At 32.3% G+C, this 24,067-nt stretch overlaps 1 protein-coding gene across 1 annotated transcript in view; it reads left to right on the top strand.

The window, feature by feature from the left end:
- The window catches only part of LOC106461429, a 156,737-nt gene that overhangs the window by 114,474 nt on the left and 18,196 nt on the right, over window positions 1–24,067 (top strand). Inside the window, exons 4-5 of the mRNA XM_013921249.2 lie at window positions 3,675–3,808; window positions 20,842–21,049. Coding sequence (XP_013776703.2) covers window positions 3,675–3,808; window positions 20,842–21,049 — 342 coding nt within the window. The remainder of the gene's footprint in view (window positions 1–3,674; window positions 3,809–20,841; window positions 21,050–24,067) is intronic.

Here is a 24,067-nt window from a genome sequence, read left to right as displayed (position 1 = left end):
TCATATTAAACTCGTGATTTATTTTTCAGTAATGATTTTATTATTACGCTGAATTAAACCGTAGATTTTGTTATTACATTTGAGCCAAATGTATACTTGCATCGCATTTGAGTCAAACTGAGTATTCTGTTATTACATGTAATTTAAACTGTTTATTTTGATAATCATTGTAGAAACATAAGTTTATTAAATGATTTATCTAATTTATGAGATTCATATCATTTACCAATATTAATTATTTAAATCGAATCACATAAATCTAACATGGAATATATTAAAGCAGTCTCCTGTAATCGAGCCTAATATCTACATGATGTTTTCGCTAGATATAAGAGTAAACTAGATATAGTGTTAGTATCTATGTTCGCATATTAGTATTTTGTTCTATAGAGATAATGGTAATTGAAAAAGACACAAAATTATGAATATACGGAAAGAAAAACATCTTTTTTAATAATACAGCTACGTTACCTATATCATAAGATGCGTTATTATGAGTGCAAAGCTACATGTGATTGTAAGTATCTTGAGGAAATGGAAGAGTGAGCGCTTGCAGCGTTATTTTCAGTATAGATCTATATTCATAATTTAGTTACAACCAGAATCAGCCTTTATCGGTTGAATACTCAATATGTTGAAAACACTTTTGTCTTTTGATCCTCACACTACCCATCCTATCTCTTAAAACTGGTGTGTTTCACTATAGTCGAATATGCTACCATCAGTATAAGTAAAATCACAGAAATGACAAGTATCACACATTCTGAAATATGTATCAACAAAACTTCAAGTTAAAAAAAGACAACTTTTCTAAGATTTAACAAAAATAATGTATATGCATCCTTCCTTTGAAGATTTGAAGAATAAAATGTGTAAAGTAACTGTGAAAAACGTTCTTGACAAAATATTTCAATTTTGTTGCTTTTATTATTTCTTATGATAAAAAATGTGATTTAAGAAAAAAGATATATCTTTTTTTTCACATTTTATAAATCCACCGCATTTACTCTACAATGTTTATCATTACAGAATATTCCTTACAAACAAAATAAGTTGTATGTTCACTATACATTAAGTTTAACAATGAAGAATGGATTTAGTACGTCACTGAACTTCACAGTCGGTAAAAAAACAAATTTATCAATGTTTTCACTTTAAATGAAAATACAGTATGCTAACTAGAATACAAAAATTATATAATACTAATTACATAATAATAAACCCTAATGTCGTTAAATATAGCCTGCTTTTAGATCGAGATTATATGAAATGTTCGTTTTTTGGTAAGAAATATCGTTAAACATAGCGTAGCTTGGATTATTTTGAAATTACGTTTAAGGTTTGTAAAATAACATTTCCAGTTCTATTCAAGTTGGGTAATATAATTTCATGGATAAAACTTTCAAAAATATACCACGTTCCAATAGACAGGCTATAATAAGGTAGAGATCGTTTGCATTTTGTTAACTTAATGTTTGAGAGGTCATGTTTTTGTGCTATTTCTAAGTTAGTTTCAATACAACTAAATATCATATTTTTTACGTGAATACCACGTTACACAAGTGTATTTATAAGTAATATTGTCTCCAGGCACATGTATGGTGTCATCAGTAGCTTTTGACTATACATTTAAAATTACATATGATTCCCCAACATTATCTCTACATGACTGTGAATTTGTCTTCCTTTGGTTAAATCACTGAATGACATGTTTCGTAAAATCATTCCCGAAACTCAAGTCTTGCGATATATATATATACATACATATACACATATGTTATCATTGTGTATTTGTGATGCAACTACACTAACAATCTTGTAGCTGGTTGACGGATTTATTGTTATATATTTATTTTAATATCAACGTTTGTTTCGGTTAAATTCATATTTAGAAACATACATAGCTTATACTGTTAAATATGTATTGTGAAACTCCCGCCTATTCTCCAAAGTTGTAGAAGTTTCTCGAGAGTAAGAATCAACAATATATGTATGTACGTAAACGTCAGTATTGTTACGTAAAACTGAAAATTCGAGAGAGCCTCCACATGCGTATAAATATAATGAACACGATGCGCCAAATAAGTAGTCTCTATTATTAGTTTGCTATATTCAGTGTGTTATAAACTTCGGAAGCTATAACTGTGATTGTTAAAACGCTTATCAATCGGAAAACTTCAGATATTTGACCAGGAGCATTTACAAAATTCGAACATTACAAATCATTTAACTTCAGTGGATTCTCATCGTACATTAGTATTTTTACGAAAACATTACATAAAGTCATGGTGGAAAACAACTTTGAACTTAATCGATATGTTAAAGTACCATCATTTAATGAAAATGAAGTTGATAAATATTTCCAACATTTTGAGAAGGTTGCCCAAACCATGGAATGGCCCACCGAAAAATTATTATTATTACAAAGTGTCTTAACTAGTGAAGCACAAGAAACTTATGCCGCTCTCTCTTTGGAAGATTGTACGTACGAATTATGATAAGGTTAAAGCATACGAGTTAGTACCAGAGGCTTATCGCCAAAAGATAACCAAACTTATATGGAATTTGTCCACGAAAAAGAGGTTTATTTTGATCGATGGTGTAATTCTATGCATATTGGCAATAGTTTCGACAAACTAAAACAATTATATCTAATTGAGAAATTTAAACGTTGTGCACGTGACGACCTCAAAACGAAAATTGTGTGTATCAATCTTATTGTCAAATATCATAAACTGACTTTATATCGGCTTTTACTTAACTGCTAAATCCGAAATACAATTTAACTACTAAATTTAAAGTATCATTTAACTCAATTTCAGGCTATTTGATATTCTAATACATAACACTGATTAGCAACATATACTATAGGCGTATATACTATGAGATTAGTGACATTATCTAGATGTTTATTTCCTTGGTCTACAGTCGAAGTATAGTTTGAGCTACATTCTTACAAGTATTCTGTTTTAACTTTGTGTCTTAGTGCTCTCCTGAGAATGCTTATAAACGTATGGATAAAAATAACCATAGTAAATAACGTAAAATCAGATGTACTGTTTCTTTCATTTCTTAAAGAAAAACTGAATTTATTCGTAATGTTTTGGCAACAGGTGTAAATCAGGCAATATTAGTAGGTGTTCTAGTACTTCGTCTTAAAATACACAGTCATTTTAACAATTTAATTGCAAAGTAGCTTGAATTAACATAACTGAGGTGTAAAAATTATAGAAAACAAAGCAAGTTCCATAGTACTTCATATCATAAAATATATTTTATTCATCTACATAATATAGCACATTGTGCCTAAAAGCAAATTATGTCATAAATCATTTCAACATGTGAACATGATTTCGGTAGCTAAGTTTTGTTTTCTGCATAAAATATGAAATAAAACCTGTTAATGCACCTACATCAAGAATTCCGATTTATTTACAAATACTATTCGCAGAGAAAATTCCCAACTAGCTTAGTGTTTGTTTGTTTTTGAATTTCGCGCAAAGCTACACGAGGGCTATCTGCGCTAGCCGTCCCTAATTTAGCAGTGTAAGACTAGAGGGAAGGCAGCTAGTCATCACCACCCACCGCCAACTCTTGGGCTACTCTTTTACCAACGAATAGTTGACCGTCACATTTGTTTGTTCCTATTTATCCTTCTTTTATATTTAATGCAGAGCTTCCGAAGGAGGACCCAGTAATGGAAGGAATTCAAGACAGTTACAGTCCAGGGGACGTTGTTGACGTCACTTGTGTCGCAGCACCCTCCAAACCAGCCGCTGTTCTGAAATGGTTTATTAACGATAAAGAGGTAGTTGAAGTTTCTCCTGGTTTATATTATTACATGTTTACAATTCTATGCCATAACAATTTACAAATGCTATTAAGCAAATTTTGGAAAACAGTCAAGAAAGATATAATTTTTAAACTTAACTGAAATTGTAGATTTGAACTTTTCATTTATCTATTTTCTAAATTCACTCTCTATACTTAAACGAAAAAATACAGCTTCTCGACTTATTTTGTGGCTATCATAACGTTTCTTGCAATAATTATCAGTGTTTGATATTTTTGCTAGTATATTTTCCTGGACCTTCAATTTACGAAAACTGTTCTTTCACTAGTTTTAAATGTTATTTTTATGGACATAAAAATGAATGTTTAATGAGTAAAATCGAGGAGAAGATCATTTAATTTACGAAAAAACAGAGTGGATTGTGACAGAAAAAACGATCGTCTTATTTACCCACGCTGTAGTTATTAAACATGAATAATTAGTATTATATAATAGTTTGTACTGAAAATATGTGTGTCTATATCAGTGTTATGTTATTTCATAAATGTTAATCAAATTTTGATTATCTGTTATTACTGTTAATACGTATTTAGAATATCTAAATATAACAATAAGCAAATGATATTCACATAATAAACATTTACAAAGTCACTGTCCATCTTGAAGCAATCCAAGAACCTACATTAGTAGTTGTCTTTTTATCTAGTTAAAAATGTATAACTAAATACATTATTGCGCCTCTCACTGAACACTAGGTATTTATTACATGTATAAAATTGTAGCTGTTTATCGTATCTTCTCAATGTAATACTATCAGGTCTATTAAATACACTGTTGCCAAAAACCTTCAAACGCTAGTAATAGAAAAAATTGATTAAGAATATACATGGTTACTATTTTAATGGTGTATTTATATAAAAATAGAGGAGGAGTAATTGATGTGAGAAAGTTTCTCTGCATTCCATTATTTCAAACTTTATGTTTTTTCGAAGACATGGAAAATAGCACGACTAACCAACCACATGTGCTATTAGCGGAGAAATATTTAATATTTCTGTATGAAATTCGAATAAAAGTCTATAATTAAAAGTCTTAAAATCCAAAATTTGAGTATAACCTTAACTGATTTACAAATGACTGTATCTCTTTCATCTTCTTAAAAATGGGCGACGTGAAACTTATTGCATGCTTGAGGTTAGTGATTCGTGAGTTCAAGAGATTTATAAACCCTTCGCGTTGTAGCATGACAAAAGATCATTATTCACACCATATGACTAGTGACTTCAAAAGGTAACAAGAAAATTAACATGCAGCTTTTCCAGAGAAAGGCAACTAACATATGGACATATCAAGAAATATTGCAAATAATCATATACGTGCTACAAACTGATCATATTATTGTACGAAAACATATTATTTGAGGATCACATATTTATTAGGTTGTTGATAACTAAACCACAAACAATATGCTGTTTGACATAAACACAACTAGTTACGAAATGAAGATATATATATATATATATATATTTGAAATCATGCCCATTATTCACATTACATAATAAACCGAGCTGCTAACGCTTAGCGTAAACTTTAAATTTGAGAATGATTCCGAAAAGGGTATTGAAACTAGAAGATTTCGTAGATGTATCTCTATATTTTCATTATCTAGAAAGCTAAATCTGCTGTCAAGCAAGACTATTCTCAAAACATTGATTGAAGCTCATGCTCGATTACAAACGCTCCTAATACCTCTTAATTATAACCATTTAATACAACATATTTGAACATCAACAGTGATTTTTTTAGTTGTGTAAGCAAACATATCGCTAATTAGTTAAATCACCTTTTTTTCCTAAAAATAGCTGAAAACATTGAATATATAAACTCTGCTATTACATTCTAGTTTATAAATATCATAAACTTTATCCGTTATATATGTTCTTATGGAAAAGGGATCTAACCTAATGTAAGGCTATTTGTCATTTCAATCTAAAATGTATGATTCCATCCATGGTTTGTATTTGTAAACAAATATCATTGTGTACACTTTATAATGAAAACCATAAGACCTATATTTGTACTTTTAACAACTTGTGTAAAATTAACATCTTATTTCATCTAAACACTTTCGCTTTTCAATCAAGTTGTGGTTAGCTGGAGGTTTGAAGAATACTGGACTATCATAAACTAAGACATTCTTCCGATATGCAATCAAGTTATGGTTAGCTGGAGGTTTGAAGAATACTGGACTATCGTAAGCTAAGACATTCTTCCGATATGCAATCAAGTTGTGGTTAGCTGGAGGTTTGAAGAATACTGGACTATCATAAACTAAGACATTCTTCCGATATGCAATCAAGTTGTGGTTAGCTGGAGGTTTGAAGAATACTGGACTATCATAAACTAAGACATTCTTCCGATATGCAATCAAGTTGTGGTTAGCTGGAGGTTTGAAGAATACTGGACTATCATAAACTAAGACATTCTTCCGATATGCAATAAAGTTGACGAGAAGACCAACTATTAGTTTTACAGGTACCATGAACAATGTTTGCTAAGAAAAACAAATCAGTTACAACACTACAATTACACACATGATAAATGTTCAGCGGTATGTGTTGAACCGATAAGAGCGAATGATGACTTTGTTGAATGAACTCTTATGAGTTTAGTGAAAAATTCAGGTAAAACCCCAAGTTAAGTTTAAACACAGGGAAAATAAAATTTCTAAGGTTGTATTATGCTAAACATAAGCTTAATGTACGAAAATGCTATCCAAACGATAAACGAAAATCAAATGCTTAAATCTTCTTAATAAAACACCATTCACTTTGCAAATTGAAAATAAAAGTTAGAATTTAAAATAAGGCAAAAATAATCACTTTAGCTCCTTCACGAAATATATTTCGTAAAACTCGGTTTCACCTTTTGTAATGTTAACTTACTAGTTAATTTTACGAAAAGGGAAATCAAGTTTGTTTACTGTAAACATTTCACTTTGTTTGAGTGCTTTAATGCTCTCATTAGTTTTAATGGCATACAAAAGAGATATCACAGCAGCCTGCCTGGCCTCTACTGAATAAGTTACAGGAACACTGAAAACACAAAAGCAAACACGGTTTTGAATGTAAAAAGAAAAGAGAAACACAAAACCATAGTTGCACATAGAACATACTCACATAAAATATGTGTACATTCAGCATCAAGCTCTTGGATGCAGCTGCCCAAACCTATACTTAATTTGCCAGTAGGAAATACAGTTTTTTATTTCTAGACATCACCTTCTATCTTTACCACAAACGAACACACATCTTTCACAGCTGCAGTTAGGTAGGGGTAATCTAATAAATTATGCATACCTGAATGAAAAACAACATTGAAAATAATTTTAACATAGAAAAATACATTAAACGCACCCTTTAACAAAGCCCTACTAACCACGCCATTCATAAATTTAAAAAACACTTTTATTGACACTTTTATAAAAACAAAGAACACAATTAAAACTAAAGACACAAACACCGTAAAACTACACATAAAATTGCTTTATTAAATACACATGTTATATGTATACAATTCACTGCACTTATACGTATGTTATACGTATATATATACGGTTAAGGCGAGAGGTTGGAATTATTCACCTAAAGAGTCCAATGCAGCTGAAGATTTACAGAGCAATGTAGCGATCTGATAAATAATCTGTCTAGCTCTCAAAAAAGCTTTCCAGGTATGCGCCAGATCCTATCAGAGCCAACACACTTTCTGCTAAAGCTAAGTGAATAGATTTAAACGATTTAATAACAGATTATCTTCCTTGCAATTATACAGTGCGTAGGCTTCCATCAAACTGTCTTCCTGGTCCTGGTAGTGGCACTTTAAAATCACTGTTTTAAAACGAATAATCCTTTTATCTACGTCAGAAGCTTTGTGGGTAGCTCCATCCCCTTAGCCCTTACTTCCAGAGCCATCACAGGGAAGGCCACCATCAACGTAATTGATGCTTTAGTGTACATGGGTGTAAGAATTGTTATAGTCATCATCATTGTTGCGGTTGCTACCAAAACCGGAACTAAAAAAAAGTCACTTGATGAAGTTATCCTGATGTTGGTGTATTCTTGGAGCCAGATCTGCCAAGACTCTTACTGTCTAACTGCATTTTGGCATTTTAAGGTCAGTCAGGTTATTAGTTGATCTCACCATAGAATGTTTACAGATACCACGCTTGTTAGTTTTACATAATTTAACATTTAGTTTTACCCAGGGTCCAGCATTAGGGTTTGCATGGCAACAAGTGACACATTTTGTCATGGGTCCAGTTCAATCCATACTACCTGTTTTTTTTATTGCTACTCTGAGAAATGAGGTGGCTAACGGTGTTGTGACATGTTTGGAAGTCTAGAAGGTTGAGTTTACCATTGCTGTCTTCAGAATGTGTTCTCATTATTTGGCTGTACTTATATAAACGTCAGCTTATCTCCAGGCATGGTAGACATTGTTGGAAATTCCACAGAATCACGGAAAAAATATCTCACTTCTGGTTCCATGCATGGTTTCTCATAAATCTTGGGGTTAAGTTCAGAAACAAGAGTAAGTTACATCAACTGACAAGCTGAAAGATCAAGATAGCCAAAAGTTATTTAAGTTTGACCTTAGATAGGAAAAGTCAGGATTCAAAGTAATGGGTCAAAAATAGTTCCAATTAGTTAAATAAACTCAATCAAATGCATAGGGCAAATCTGTAGTGGCCTGGGTCAAGAAACAACATTTCATCCTGAAAGTTTTCTTCAGGCTAAAATATAAAGAATAAAATAAAGACAAAAATCAAGTTTTATTTCTAGAGGCTTACATTAGTTCATGCTTAACTTACTATAGAATACAATCCTTACTGCCTGCTTGGTCAATGCAGGCATCCTCGGGTCTCTAGCTTGACCTATACTAGCTGCCTCCAGGATTATCATGGGTACCAAAAATGAGCTGCACCTATCTTTTAACTCTGCCACATTCCCTCCAATACCATTTGGTTGTTGAAGCAACATAACTCATATACAGTAAGAAATAAAGGGAGCAAGACTGAAACTTAGTTACCTACACAAAAGGCCAACATCAGATTAAATGCTGCTCATAAATTGACTTATGAGCTCAATCTGTAGAAACTTGATGACTCCAACAGCTCATCCCATTTCTGTTTCCTTCAGATACAAGTTTAGCACAGAAGCAAGTAACAAAATCTTGCATAACGTTGTTACACTTTGCCTTCAGCATTATATACAACACACTTTACATTTTCCTGCATTCTGACTGGCTTTGCAATGTCAATGAAGACATGAAAAATAATTAGGAAACAAGGTACTTGGGGAATATTTCAATCTGCTTATGAAAATTATTACTTATATATCAATATACGTCATGAAGAATTGCAAATCATTTAGGGTATTGACATACTTCAACAACCTGTCATATATTTTCCCAGGTTTTCACATAATATGTGTTTGCCTCAGCATCTATCCTTCCCTCTCGAGGAAGTTACCAGTGTCTCTCATAACATACTCCCTCCTCCAAGGTATTTGTGCATTATCAGGTGGCGTTATAGCTTAAGTTGACTGATCTCATCCTTTAACTATACCTCCTTCCTTGCTATAGTTGGCTTGATACATTTCATCTCAGGGAGGTTCCTACCTGGCCTACTAATCACCCTCTTCATTAGCGAGAGCCCTGCTTAGTCCTGTGACAAAGAAACATCTCCTGCCAGTGGCAATCTATACCAATTGCATCTCACTTCTGGACTCATTATTTGGCTTCCTCCCTGTTTAGAATAGCTATTTGTCTTTTCCCCTACTTTCCTTCACACTCATCAAGAGTCATTGTCCTATCTGCTTAAAGGCAGTGCACATTAGTGGTATTTGCTGAACAATGAGAGTTTTGTTCCGCTTTCTGAAAATATATCTCCTGTAATTAAATTTTGCCAACCAATGATAATATCTCTGATTCTTGGCTCACAAAATGACCAATTCTTGTCTTGAAGAAGGTCACCACTACTCCATCGGTTATCAGTGTTGTCCTCCACCAATGCTAGTTGTTTCACCAGCTGGTGGAGTCCATCCACCATTGATACTTTCGCTCTCACCCTTATAGTTGACCTTAACCAGAGCTAGGGTGGTTCTTCTCTAGTTGCTAAGTGCTTTGGAATACTTAAGCAATATCCCATTCTGTCTTGGACATCCTTGGTCTTAGCCACCACAACATTCTTCAGTTAAATGGGCTTCTGTGCTGTCTGAGCTTAATTAACCTCAGAGGCAGAAGTTCATATGGCCTTTAGGATGCCCCAGATAGCCCTTGCTTTTTGTCCTGAGTTCACAGCTGCATTACATCATCAACAAAAGTCTGAGATCCAGAGAAGACTTCCTCCAGATCTGACTAATAGATCCTGGCAGCAGTTTCATCCCTCTCCTGATTGTACTCTCATCTCCCCTTATAAAATACATTTTCCAAGTATGCTTAGACGATTATCTTTCCCATGGAGTATCCAGTAAATCTACAATATTCCAGAATACAGATACCCTTGGTCACAGTACCAAACTTTCCAGAAGAACAGTCAGTTAGGTCCAGTATCCGGAGGTTTGAAGAATACGTGGCTCTTAACTTTTGTTTTTTCAGTCTTTAATTTAGATAGAACTTTTGTTTACTGCAGGTAGCAGTTTAATATTTCAACAATATAATTCTTTCAACAATAAACTTTACTACTTAATATATCAAATGCACGCTATAGATTCGATTATAATTTATCATTTAAACCAACTAATTCTTTGTACTGTTAGTCAGGGTTTGTGTTTTAGTGGAACGCTCCTGAAGAAGCTCTAAGGTGAAATGTTGAGGGTCCAACTAAAGAAAAAGAACAAATCTTTGTTACAAAGTCGTTTGTTACAAGTATTAAAATGTATAGCATACACCAATATGCACTACAGAAATTGAATTAAAACAAACTTTGCTTACTGCAAACTTTTATCTCTGGGCGCGAGTTTTAACGCACTCGCTACTGTAAATGAAAAACAAACGACGTATCAGAAACAATCTGCCTCGCTTCTATTGAATAAATTGCAGCAACACTGAAAATACAACAATTCTGTCTCACAGGAGCAAACATGGTTTTAAATACAAAAAGAAAAGACAAGAACAAATCCATATTTACACTTGAATCACACCTTGCATTCGAAATTTATGTTTACTCAGAGTCAAGGTCTTTGACCCTCATCCGATTCTCTGGTAGGAAATATAATCTTCTATTTCTGGCCATCACATACTCTCTTTCCTGCAAGAGAAGTCAATCAGTTTGAAACGAAATATCATTACAACAAAATCGAAATTGAGACTCTTCGTGTAGCAGTCGTGCTCTGAAACATCCTATATTGATGCGAAGTGTGGACATTGCATACAAAAGTGAAAAGAAATATATAAACCTTTGGAACAATGGGATTCTAGAAAATCCTCCAAATACAGTACACTCTATATGAAACCAACAAAGAGGTTTACAACCAGATAGAGTTAATGACCGTTATGAAAGAACTTCCCATCACCCCAGTAAAATACAGAAATCTAACATTTTTTGCCACGTGGTCTGCACATCTAGACTGTCAAAACCATCTTACAAGGCACAGTAAAAGGACAAAACCTGAAGATATCAGATGAAGACACCGCTCGATAATATTAAAGAACGAATAAAACTACCCCTTCCAGACCTTCTAACAGTTTCCAAGGACTGAGTTCATTACAGAAGCATCACCAGCAAGACATACATCCCTGTGACGTACCCACGATTGCCTCGCTGATTATAGGATAGATGAGAAGAGAATGGATCTTACACATCATTTGGCTATACATTTTAAATATTAATCAAAGGCTTAATGCCAAAGAGAAAACATATTTGTTGAAGTTGTAAATGTAAATATCTCGATCGCAACAATATAGCAGTACTCAACATAGAAATACAGAGGATATAGGACAGACAAAACTAATTAAAATGAATTACAAATGCTAGTTGTTTAGTTGGTGTTTGAAGAAAACTACCCCCCCTATTAAGGCGTATCATAATAACACAGTAACCCTATCATTCACATAGGAAATCATTTTCATTTTAAAAAGATGCAGATTACAAAAAAGTATGCATTTAAAAGGGGAGTTACATATATAGTAGCTAATTTTAAGCAATGCACAACATTTGTAATTTAGTGAAGTAATTATTAATCACTTTAAAGACTTATTACCCTCTCGTTTATATATTACACCTAAAACTTTGTAAATTTTAGTTTATAAAATAAACTGCTCTTTTCTATATTTTTAGCAAAGGTTTTGCCACTTATAAAGGTCCTTACTGTGAGTAAGTTTCTGTCGTCGTTCTGTATTGATTGATGCTATTTTGTGGTTGATTTTGATTACATTTACAACCTCAACAGATGAGTACTTTTTTTACTGTATGTGGTTGTGGTTTTGTAACCAAAACGTTGAAAATTAGCCAAATTATATTCAACCTTTAAGTTATATCGCAGATTCTATATTTAAAAGCTGTGAGTCTAGAATAAATCTTTGTTGTACGTACCTCAATAGAATGTATACAATCATCAACAAATATGAACAAGAAGATGCCAATAGGGAGTGGAAGTATCTTGTTGAATCTTAGTTTATGTTCTTCTATTGCGATTAATTATGCCCGACGGGAAATATGAGGAAATTATGGCAAAGGAAACACGAAATAGATGTGGTGGAATACTGTTGTTCTGCAAATCGACCCTCCTGTATGCGTGTTATTTTATCTGCACATCCATATATACCGCACGAAAGGGCTAGAAAACAGTTTTTAGTGCCTAGTTATTGACAGATTGAAAATAGACATATAATGCATATATTTCCCATAGGACTGGAGTCGCATTCTTCATAAATATGAATGTTGTGCCACATTTAAGGCTGGAACGTATGCAATGTGAATTGGAAAGTTTAATCAAATATTCATATTGTACGCTAGACATTTAAGCGTACCAAAATGCTCATACACCATCAGGATCATAAAAAAATTCCCACTAGTGCAGCTTTGGGGAAAACATTTGAAAATGTATTTACATATCGCTTTTTATTCAAAAGTAAACGCTACAAAAATATTTAATTTACTTGCTTTATAAACAAGTTGAATAGTTAAGGAGACCAGACGTATACATATATATTCATACCCACAAGATTTGTACACTTATATATATATATATATATACATCTGTGTTTATGTATATACACAATTATCAACTTTAATTCCGCAGCAATATTATATATTTTTAGACTAAACTATTTGCCATACGCTTCAATAGAAATATCAGAGTAAACACACATGCACAATACCCGTATATTCCTCGGTCTAAAATAACAAATATTGTGAGCTTACTCTTTTTGGACAACGCAAAATATTCTCAGATTATTTCCAAACTAAAATTCAATAATTTCCTGCTTAATTTGGCTTGCACTGAGAAAAGAAATGTTTGACGGTTTATTATTTTTCTCATGTTTCTGGAATAAGTGATATCAACTGATATGTATATAGCAACACAATTGCATGTTTCGATAAACTTAATTACATAGGTCGATACTAGTTAGGCGAACAACGATTTATAAGCACAAGGAAAAGTTTTATTGATGGTGGAACATACTACATGTTTCGACAGAGCATTTTTCAGTCTTCTTCAGGTATAATCAGCACTAAACAATACAAGGTTTATAGACCGTTAGCAATGTCATCCCCTCTACTTAGTGACCTCTACATGTCAGTTCTGGAAAACTAACTATTTGGAAAAAAAGAAACATATATGATAGTTTCAGTATATGGCGACATGGGATAGAGACGTTACTGAATTTCATTGAATTATTAAATACATTAAGACTCAATGTCATAATTTATACACATGAAGTAGACTCCAACAGTTGTCTTCCATTTTTAGATGTTAATGTAAAAAGATAAAATAACAAAGTTACCACCAGTATATACAGGAAACCCCATTCCGTTCCCATGTCGCCACACATAAGATCTAATCATTAACTATCACAGAAATATCCTCCTACTTCACCTACGTAAATCGTGCTATAAAACTTTATACTTACATAAAAACCTTATTTATTGAATTGAATTTCCTAAAGACCATAGCACTACCTATGCACAGTATCCTATGTGAATGTGGAAAGAAATATATAGGACAAACGTTACGTTCCTTAGAATTAATACGCAAAGAACACCAAGGTAACATGCGTAGAATTGAATTCCAGATATCTGTATTAACATATCATCCATATGAAACAGGTCACAAAATAATTTGGGACGAACTTCTTCTCTTACACCAAAATTAAAAAAAAGATAGAGACTGTTTAGAAACTATAGAAATCATCAAAGCAAAGGATCTCTCACTAAACCGTGTTAATAGTCCTAGAATCATCAGCGGTATTTGGCTATTCACCGTTCATGCACTTGACCAGACTTAACCTCTACCTATATATTCTCACCTGCTGACACCATTTCCGTCACATTTCATCCTTGTGTCTTTTGTCTTTGTAACATATATAAACGTTCTATTGCTTAGTCCTGATCATACCTGAAGAAGATAGACCAACGTTCTGTCAAACATGTTCCACCATGTTCGTTATACTTATAAATCGTTGTTTGATTACCTCTTATTATATTAGTATAATGTGCTTCCTTACGCAAGTATAGTTAGCTACTGACTAAAGGAAAGAAGTTTAAGCTAATTATTGTGTATTCTCGAATATCTAATACGTTTTCTCCGCAGCGTCTGTTAACAAAGCAGATAAGTTTTATTGTGTAGGATCACCATGTGTTAACTATTTAAATTTTGCTTCAAGGTTGTTAGTAAAATCTTTCTCACTCACAAGGCTTATTAAATTGACAAATACTTTGAAGAGATTAGGTGTACTTTGCCCTATGAAAGAGATAAAAACGTTTGGTTTTGTAGTGAGTTTATTTTTTTGTAGATAAGGTAATTTAAGTTGAATTAAACAAGAGAATTATGCTTAAGGCAAGCTAGAGTATTATAAATCTTAGAAAAAAGAACTCTAAATAATGTGTATAATTGGATACTATTACAAACACGTAAGGATATTTATGTGCATAAATATAAACACACAACATATATTACATTTCCTTTTCAATATTGTTTGGATTTCAATTCTCTTAAACCTGAACAGGATTTAACGGGTAATTATTTTGAAACTTTGGTTTGAACATAACAACTACAGTTTTTGTTTAGGACTGTGTGATAATAAACTCACCACTTATCACTATGAGCTCGTGAAACTGCAATGCCGAATACTTAGATCGTATTTCCAATATGAATTAATTTCATTGAATTCAAAGGATTTTCACATTAGAAGTGTTTAAGCTTATGACATGTTAGAGCAACAAGTCTTAGTGCATTCTCCTCCCTCCCTTTATCGATATTTTGTCTGTACGTATACATAACTATATGATATTTGCAATGGGATTAATATCTTATTTAATTAAGTATACTTCTTACGACTTCTTACGTCATCATGTAACTTCCTTGTGTGTAGAACATCTCTTTTAGCACAATTCTCAGTTCTACTTCTAATATCCATAAACCTAGGGTTGCATAAAGTTTCTGATATAAAAACTCCTCTAATAATTAAAACAAAGATAAAACCACTGTTTGATTTTATGTAGACACTTAATATTTTTAAGTCTTATGCTGTGGTATTTACGGTATTTTATTGATTATTTGTTGTTAAGCGCAAGTTACACAACGGGCTATCTGTGCGGTACCACCATAAGTATCGAAACCCTATTTTTGGCGTTGTAAGTCCATAGATTAACAGGTGAGCCACCGGAGAGGACAGGTTTATATTTTGGCATTTAACTTCATTACACGAACCAATGAGAACAAAGTAGAATTGTCTGTTAACGCTTAACGCGCCTTGCAACAACTTTAGAACTTAAATTGTAATTTCAGTGTTATAAGACAGCACGTTTCAATATTTAATGGAAAAAATGCATTATTGGCAAGGATTGACTTATACTATAAATATCATTCACTTATAATCTCTTCCGTTGGCAGCTTAGTATTTATTATTAGTCAAAATCATAATTTTCCGAATTATTATTCTTTAACATATTTTTCTGGGTAAGCTTCTATATTCAATAAGACAAAAACATTATCTGATTATTAAACGGATTAGCCAATAGTCTGTCGATATTAAAAAATAAACTTTTAAATAAATCCTTACCAACAATCTATGTGGCACCTGTTAACGACTAAAGCTTGGGTAGCCTTGAGTGAATATTCAAAACAAACTTTAGTCATGCATTGCATATACATGTTTCTCAAGAAAACTGATTGTTTTGTTCAACCAGTTGACATATATAAATATAAAATAATATACACTTTAAAACTTTCACTATTCCTTGGTGTTTGTAAGTACAGCTACAAAATGTACTTACTGGAATTTAGTGTATACAATTACGTATCTGAACATTCTAATACCAATGGTACAACGTTATTAGTTTTGTTATTAATAATTTAAACTAATATGAGATCTTAAAACATGATAATCAATACTTCGTAATCGGCCTGGCATGACCTGGTTGTTAGGACAGTCGACTCGCGGTTCGCGGGTTCGAATCCCTGTCACCGAACATGCCTGCCCTTTCAGCCGTGGATGCATTATAACGTGACGGTCAATTCCACTATTTGTTAGTGACAGAATAGTTTAAGAGTTAGCGGTGAGTGGTGTTGACTAGCTTCCATCCCTTTAGTCCGTCGCTGTTAAATTGGAGACGGCTAGCATATATAGCCCTCGAGTAGTTTTACGCGAAATTGAAAACATATCAAACCAATAATGCTTGGGGATGGCTTGAATGGGTAATGAAGAAAAACTTTAATATAAGTTTAACATAACAGTAAATGTACAACGTTTCGACAAGGTTTTGTCATCATCATATATTAAAGTGTTTCTTCATTACCCATTCAAGCCGTCTCCAGCCATTATTAGTCTCAAAGTGGGTTCCTCGTCATCGAATATCAAACCAATACTTCATGATTATTTTTTTGAAGTTAAGCATAAAGCTACACAATGGGTTATTTGTACTTTGCCAACCATGGGTATTGAAACCCAGTTTTTAGCGTTGTAAGTCCGCAGACATACTGCTGTGCCAATACTTCATAACCATAAAATTATGTTTTCTTATTCGAAACATGATGTGAAATTGTATTACAATTTTAATTACACGAATCGTATGATCCAGATAAGGATCTTTTAATTTATCAACTACGACAATAATGGTCAGTTTACTTTGAAATATTTTACATTAGCAATCTTTCACAGAAAATCATTCCTGCAAAGGTTACTGTGATACGAACTGTAACAATTCACTAGAATTTTCATTTAAAGTATTTTAAATTCAACAAGTATTCTAAACCTTGCATATAATTTATTACAGTAATGCTGAATTATTGTAACGAATTGATTTCTTTTGTGCGACAGCTCAATGGTAAGTACCGTGTTAAAATACAATAATATATTCCAGAAAGGAACCAATCTATCAGATGAAATTTAATAATAAAGATCAATTGTATTTTTTGTTTCAATATTTTATGTTATGTTAGTCAAGTAATTAGGATATAATTTTAGATATGTTATGTTAGTCAAGTAATTAGGATATAATTTTAAATATGTTATGTTAGTCAAGTAATTAGGATATAATTTTAGATATGTTATGTTAGTCAAGTAATTAGGATATAATTTTAGATATGTTATGTTAGTCAAATAATTAGGATATAATTTTAAGTATGTTATGTTAGTCAAATAGTTAGGTATCCTTCCCTTAGCCTTCTAGCTTTCTGGTCTCACCCACAAGGCAGTAGGGGTAAAAAAAATAGACGTTTTAGGGCGCCCCTGAGGTCCATTCTCTGGATATGTGAGGCATTTCATCACGACATTTGCACCACCAGAATGACACACCTCGTCTTCTGCAACCTTACGACATTTAGTCCGCGACTGCTTAATTGGACAAACCCTTATTCGCAGCTCCTATGAGGTCATCCCATTATCCGCCACCTTGTGGATGCGCTGGGTAGGAGATGTCACACATCCCCTTGATGGGAGCTGTTTCACCCACCGTTTTTGTTAATCCGTGATGAATGTGGATGTGTCTGTCATGTAAATAGTTCACCATTATACGATTCTTATACAGCTTAGAAACTCCTACTGTTTGTTTCATTTCTTCATCTTTTGTGAACTACTTAACAAATACTTATACTTACTAAAACGATTATTCTAAAAAGTTATATTTGTAAAATCATAATAATTTTCATACATATCTAAATGTGTCATGATTTAATGAATTTTATGAAGTTTGAGTTAGGTTCATTCATATCTGTGTCTAAGATTTTCTACGTTAAATTTTTTAATTATTATAGGCATTGTATGAATATTTTAATGTAAATTCAACTGTATGCTCAACTTCAAGAATTAATATATTATAATTATGGGTGTTTTTCCTGCACGTTAATTTAATTAAACACAAGCGCTTTTCCTACGTGAATGTATTGTCTGATATGTAAATCTGATTATAATATTATTTCAACTACCTTTGAAGTTTGCATTCTGAACTTTTCGTGTTTTAGATTTTATAGGCTAACATGAAACGCGTTAATACGATGTCGTAAATTAAGCATTTATTGTTTTAGTGTGATTTTGTAATAATTTACAGATTTGTAGAATAATTCTGTCTTGATTTTTACATTAGGTGAATGAAGTGATGATTTTGTAAGAAAAGCATAACATTACTGAATTATAAAAGATACAGAACCTAGAAACGAATGAGAAATTGGAGCTAAAGACAGATAGCTAAAGCGTTATTAAACCAAATATGTGATATTTCTACACCATAAGATATTTTCTTCTAGATGTATTTGTAATGATATTGAGTATACCTAAGGTGACGATCCCAACTGGCGATTTATGAACGAATACATAATTTGCTATGTCTAGTTAAAAAGGGATCCATTTCTTCGAACCCTGAAATTCTGAAAGAGTGATTTTCTCTATAATGAATAACTTACTAACGAAGAGTTTGTTATATTAGGGAAAAGTGGTAACTATCGTAGAGAAAATATTGCTTACAAAAGAGATAGTTCACGGAAAATGATAAAAGAAAATGTGTGTCAAAAGTCGGACAGGTGATGTATTTTAAGTGGTTTTCAGGAATTTTATCAATACTAACGTTCACAGGTTAGTTTAATTCTTCTTTGCGTCGCTTACTACAAAGCTTTGAATTGCCCTTCCTTATTTTAAACGTGTATTATTAATTGAGATTACAGTTTTACTTTCTAACGTTAACGTTTTATTAAATAGTTAACCTCACTTCTTATAGATAGATAATCTTGTGATAGATTTTTAAGTATCTCTAATACGGCGGATTAATTTGTATAGATAATATAGACTAATACAACATTAAAGAAAAACCGGTACGTGTAATATTTTGAAACTGCAATTTTTACCAGTTCAACTTTCAAATACTACAGACTCCGCAATCTGCACACATAGTAAAATAAGCAATCACCTTATTTTGATAAAAACTTTCAAAATCATTTTACCTAGATCATCAAATAACAAAACGATTTTTTTTAATTAAAGAGTGTCTATCTATTATAAATGAGCTCCCAACTCAAAACATAACTTCACTTCAGTTCGTATTGTTCTAAAAAAAACTGTAATGATTATGTTTGCGCTCTATCTTAAAATCATTAATTTATTTCATTATTTTACCTTGTACTTTAATTCTTTTTTTTATAAAATATTGGAGCTTTATAAATTTAGAATTATTTGTATTTTATATTTTATCTCGTTTAATCTAGCTTGCTGAAGACGAAACATGTATATTCCGAAACGTTCAAGTATTAAATATTTGTTTCTGTTTCACAAATTTCAAGTGTTTTTGCTGTTGTACTTTTATTCATTGTTAAACTTCTATTCCTGTCTGTTGAATTTGTTGCTTATGTTATGGGAGTTTGATACTTTGTATCATCATGAAGAAAGGGTCTACTCCTTTAAAATTCCTAATCTTTTCAAGTTTCAGGTGAATAATGTAATGTTTAGACATTTGTCTTTCTATTTTTGACCATATATCTAAAAATAATCCAGGCATCGGGAGTGTTCTTTATTCACGAATGTAGCAGTGAAAGAATTAGTCAAGTGGACATCTTGATGCTTTACGCGTATTTTTAAATTTAGAGCTTATAACACTAAAAATCGGGGTTTAACTTCTGTGGTGGGTAAAGCGCAGATAGTCCATTGTGCAGTTTTGCGCTTCAACGTCAAACAGCGCAACGTTCGGACATAACCCGATACGATTGATACGATTACTCTGCACATGCCCCTCCCCCCGCTGGTTCAACGGTAAACTTGTGAGATTATAACGCTAACAATATGGATTCGATACCCGCGGTGGGCACAGTAAAAATAGCCCAATAAATAGCTTAAAAACAAACTGAACAATTAATATTTTGTACATCTTAATATATAACCCTGTTATAATTCATTACATGGGTTTTCACTACCTTTAAACATATTTAAATGACCAAAATCAAGGCAAAGGGTCTATGCACAACACGACAGTTTGAAATTTATACTTACAAAAACCTAACTTTTAAACTAACCGTTATGCTACATTTGCACATTAATATATCCTAAAGTTTGGAGATAAACCAACTTATATTGAATAACTTCCATATTCAAAGTAAAAGAAATGCCAAGGTAAAGTGGAGAATTGAAGTGCATTGTTTCAGGCCTGTGGTTTTAGCATTAAGTTTTTAACTTTATTAAATTGAGTTCCATTACAAATAAGAACCACAAAATAACAAGTATTCTTTCATGCAGGTTTTGTAAGGAAATGTTAAAAATATTATCCATAATTCGACGACTTTAGTAGTTAAATATAAGTATACGGTATTAACCAAAGTTTTCCTTAATCTAATCGGCTATTTCAGACACCCAAGAATTATCAAAAACCACTTTTACCAATAACAAAAGAAAAACTGTTTGGTTCCAAGTTAGCTCTAACCTTCGTCGTCAAGCAAACGCACCAGTGGAACAACCCCACCCACATACGTTGCACCTCTGTGATAGTACAGGAATATTCACAGAGCATAGAGGAGCTATTTATTAGGGATATAAAATCCACCGAACTTCGTGCAGGTAAGTTATTCACGCAGAGAAACACAAGTAGTGCATTTCCCATCATCGTAATAAAGTAATAACATTTTGAATCATGAAATTAATATATGATAGTATATCCTTCTAAACTGAAATAAGTATTATTGTTAAATTTTGAACCATGAAATTAATATATGATAGTATATCCTTCTAAACTGAAATAAGTATTATTGTTAAATTTTGAACCATGAAATTAACATATGATAGTATATCCTTCTAAACTGAAATCATTATTATTGTTAAATTTTGCAACAATTATATCGAAAGCTATTTCGAAATCTCAATAATTTATTTTCTTAGTATCCGAATTACGTCCTCTTAATTACAATTTACTTAAAACAAAGAAGTAAACTGCATAAAAAAGGTTATTTCTTATGTAAAAAGTTTCAATTAGAATATTTTTATATTGTTAATAAACTACGTAAAAGCAATTTGCATATGTTTAGTTCTACCTGCATACTTCTAAAGTCTTTGTCAAAATGTTTGCACATTTTCTAAAAAATAAGATCATTATTATTAAGATGGAATACAAATACAATTGACACTGTCAAACTGAGAAATGCATGTTATATTAAACACCTACGTAATTACTTATGTAATTTATATAATGAAACAGGTTCTATGGACATTATGAACGACTTATTAGAACAGCAAACGATTTTATCAGACACCAGTAGAAGGATATGTAATTCAGCACTTTGTCTATCACAACAAAACCTTACCTAAACAAATACAATAACAAAATATAACATAAAAATATTATAAACAGCGTATGGAACCTTATATCAATTCATATTAAACGTTCAGTACTTGGTTGGTACTCCTCGTATTCTAATAACCTCCGCAAGACGACGTGGCATACTGTTGATGAGGTTATTGATGTAACCCACCGTTATTTCATCCCAACTTGTCACCAGAATGCGCTGAAACTCAGCCACAGTAGCTGGTTTAGGGTCGTGGTTAGCAATATTTCGGAAATACAAAGAGCTCTCAATGGGATTATATTCTGGAGACTTTCCTGGTCATAACATTCTTGTAATGTCCTCTTAGTCGAGATAATGCTATACAATATGCGAACTGTGGGCAGTGGCATTGTCATCTTGGATCACAAAGTAATTGCCAAACCTTGCCTTACCATATGACAGAAATATAATCTCCATATGATGCCTGTAAAAGGCGCCATTGATGTTTTCCTGAAGGATATAAAGCACCACCATAATGAATAGCTAATCAAATATGTTCTGCACCACCTCGTTTTCCCTCGTCTGTTCTCCAAGCAAACGACGAGCACGAATCCTACCATCAGATTTAACAAGTCGGAAACAGGACTCATCTACAAAGAAAACATATCACCAGTGTCCTAAGTGTATGTTGGCATGCTGTCTTGCCCAAGTCTACAGTGACAGCAGTGGAACCTAGTATGGGTTTGTAGATAGCACTTCTTGAAAAATAACCTTGTTTAGTCAGTTTCCTATTCACTGTTCTTTTGGATACCCTAGAATAAATATGTTCATATCATTCCTGTCTTAAGGTGTTGTAAGCCTTCTTTCGAACTTGACATGTTAACCTGAGCAACATAGGAGATTTGTTTTTCGGCATCTATCAGTAGACTTTCCTGAAACAACATAGTCCAATGACATTCAGGATTCGGGATATAGTACACTGAGGGCACCCAACTATTCTAGCAATGTCCGTTTGCTTCATACAATTTCTGGTTAGATGAACAATTTGACACCCTAATAACACCTGACAAGAGACGAGGCATGACTGAACATCAAGTGTGCAGAAATTGTCTGAACCAACTTTTGATCTGTTTCGAAAAAGATTATACATAAAACACACCATTTTATACAAAACAGATGTGTATGTGTGTTTTGACGAACAAATGCTCAAAACAACAGACCAGAATAACAACTCGTGCTTGTTTGTCCGATCATACGCTACCTTCTCTGTTACTACTTTGGCATTTAGTCAATAACTATTCCATGCATGTAGAAAATAACATCAATATAGAACAGTATGCAAATATATTGGCCAAGACTGAATTTTGAATATCATCTAAACTATTTTACACTTAGTCAGAGTGAGATATATATATATTTCAAAACTGGAGTTCAGTTTCTTTATTTGTGTTTTTACAATTTGACTTTAAAAGAAAGTCGAAGTTTCAGGCATAAATGTTTTTTCATAAATACGAAAAATCTAATAATACTTCCACTATTTCTTGAAGTTTTAGTAGTACTTAAGATATTTAACTCCATTTAAATATTTTATTTTCTGTTCATTATTTTAGCTTTAACCTTTCTTTAGAAACATATAAATGTTGAGAAATGCCAATGTATCACGCGTTTTTATGTATTCAATAAAAAATCGTATAGAATATATATAAGTATACCTTTTACTTTGCGTTTTTGATACTTTTCTCTTTCGAAAAGCTCTCTCAACTAAAATTATTCATACAAACTATTTCCTTCAGTAAATGAAAATCTAAAGATAAAAATAAATACGTATTATACAATTTATTTTCATGCTATGAAATTCAAACAAACTCTGTGTAAGTATTAAACAAAAATATTGGTATATATCACGTTAATTTTTAAGACAAGCTGTAGTTTTTGATTCCTTGACCAGAAATGATCATATACTAACTGTAGTTTAACAAAAATCATAATGAAATGCATGAAAAATTAATTTTCAATAATCAATTTTCAAGCGATTTGATTTCATAAATTCACTACCACAAATATCTCTATTACTTGGAAGCTCTTGTAATATTTTTTAAAGCTTTACAAAAACATTGATTTTTGTATTATTCAATTATAGATTATTTTCTTTTCCCAAATTTTATGTATCAAAAATCAATCGATTTATTTTATTTTGATCTTAATATATATAGTACAAACTTCCCAAATCTATCGAAAGCTTTCTATTGTTACGTATCTGCTTGTTTGTTAATTTCCCGGTATAAATTCTTCCCGAGGAACTTCAGCGATACAAGTA

Source organism: Limulus polyphemus, unplaced genomic scaffold (genome assembly GCF_000517525.1).
Source record: "Limulus polyphemus unplaced genomic scaffold, Limulus_polyphemus-2.1.2 Scaffold956, whole genome shotgun sequence".
Classification (NCBI taxonomy): domain Eukaryota; kingdom Metazoa; phylum Arthropoda; class Merostomata; order Xiphosura; family Limulidae; genus Limulus; species Limulus polyphemus.
Note: the sequence above shows the minus strand (reverse complement) of the source record. Positions and strands in the feature narration are given on the sequence as shown.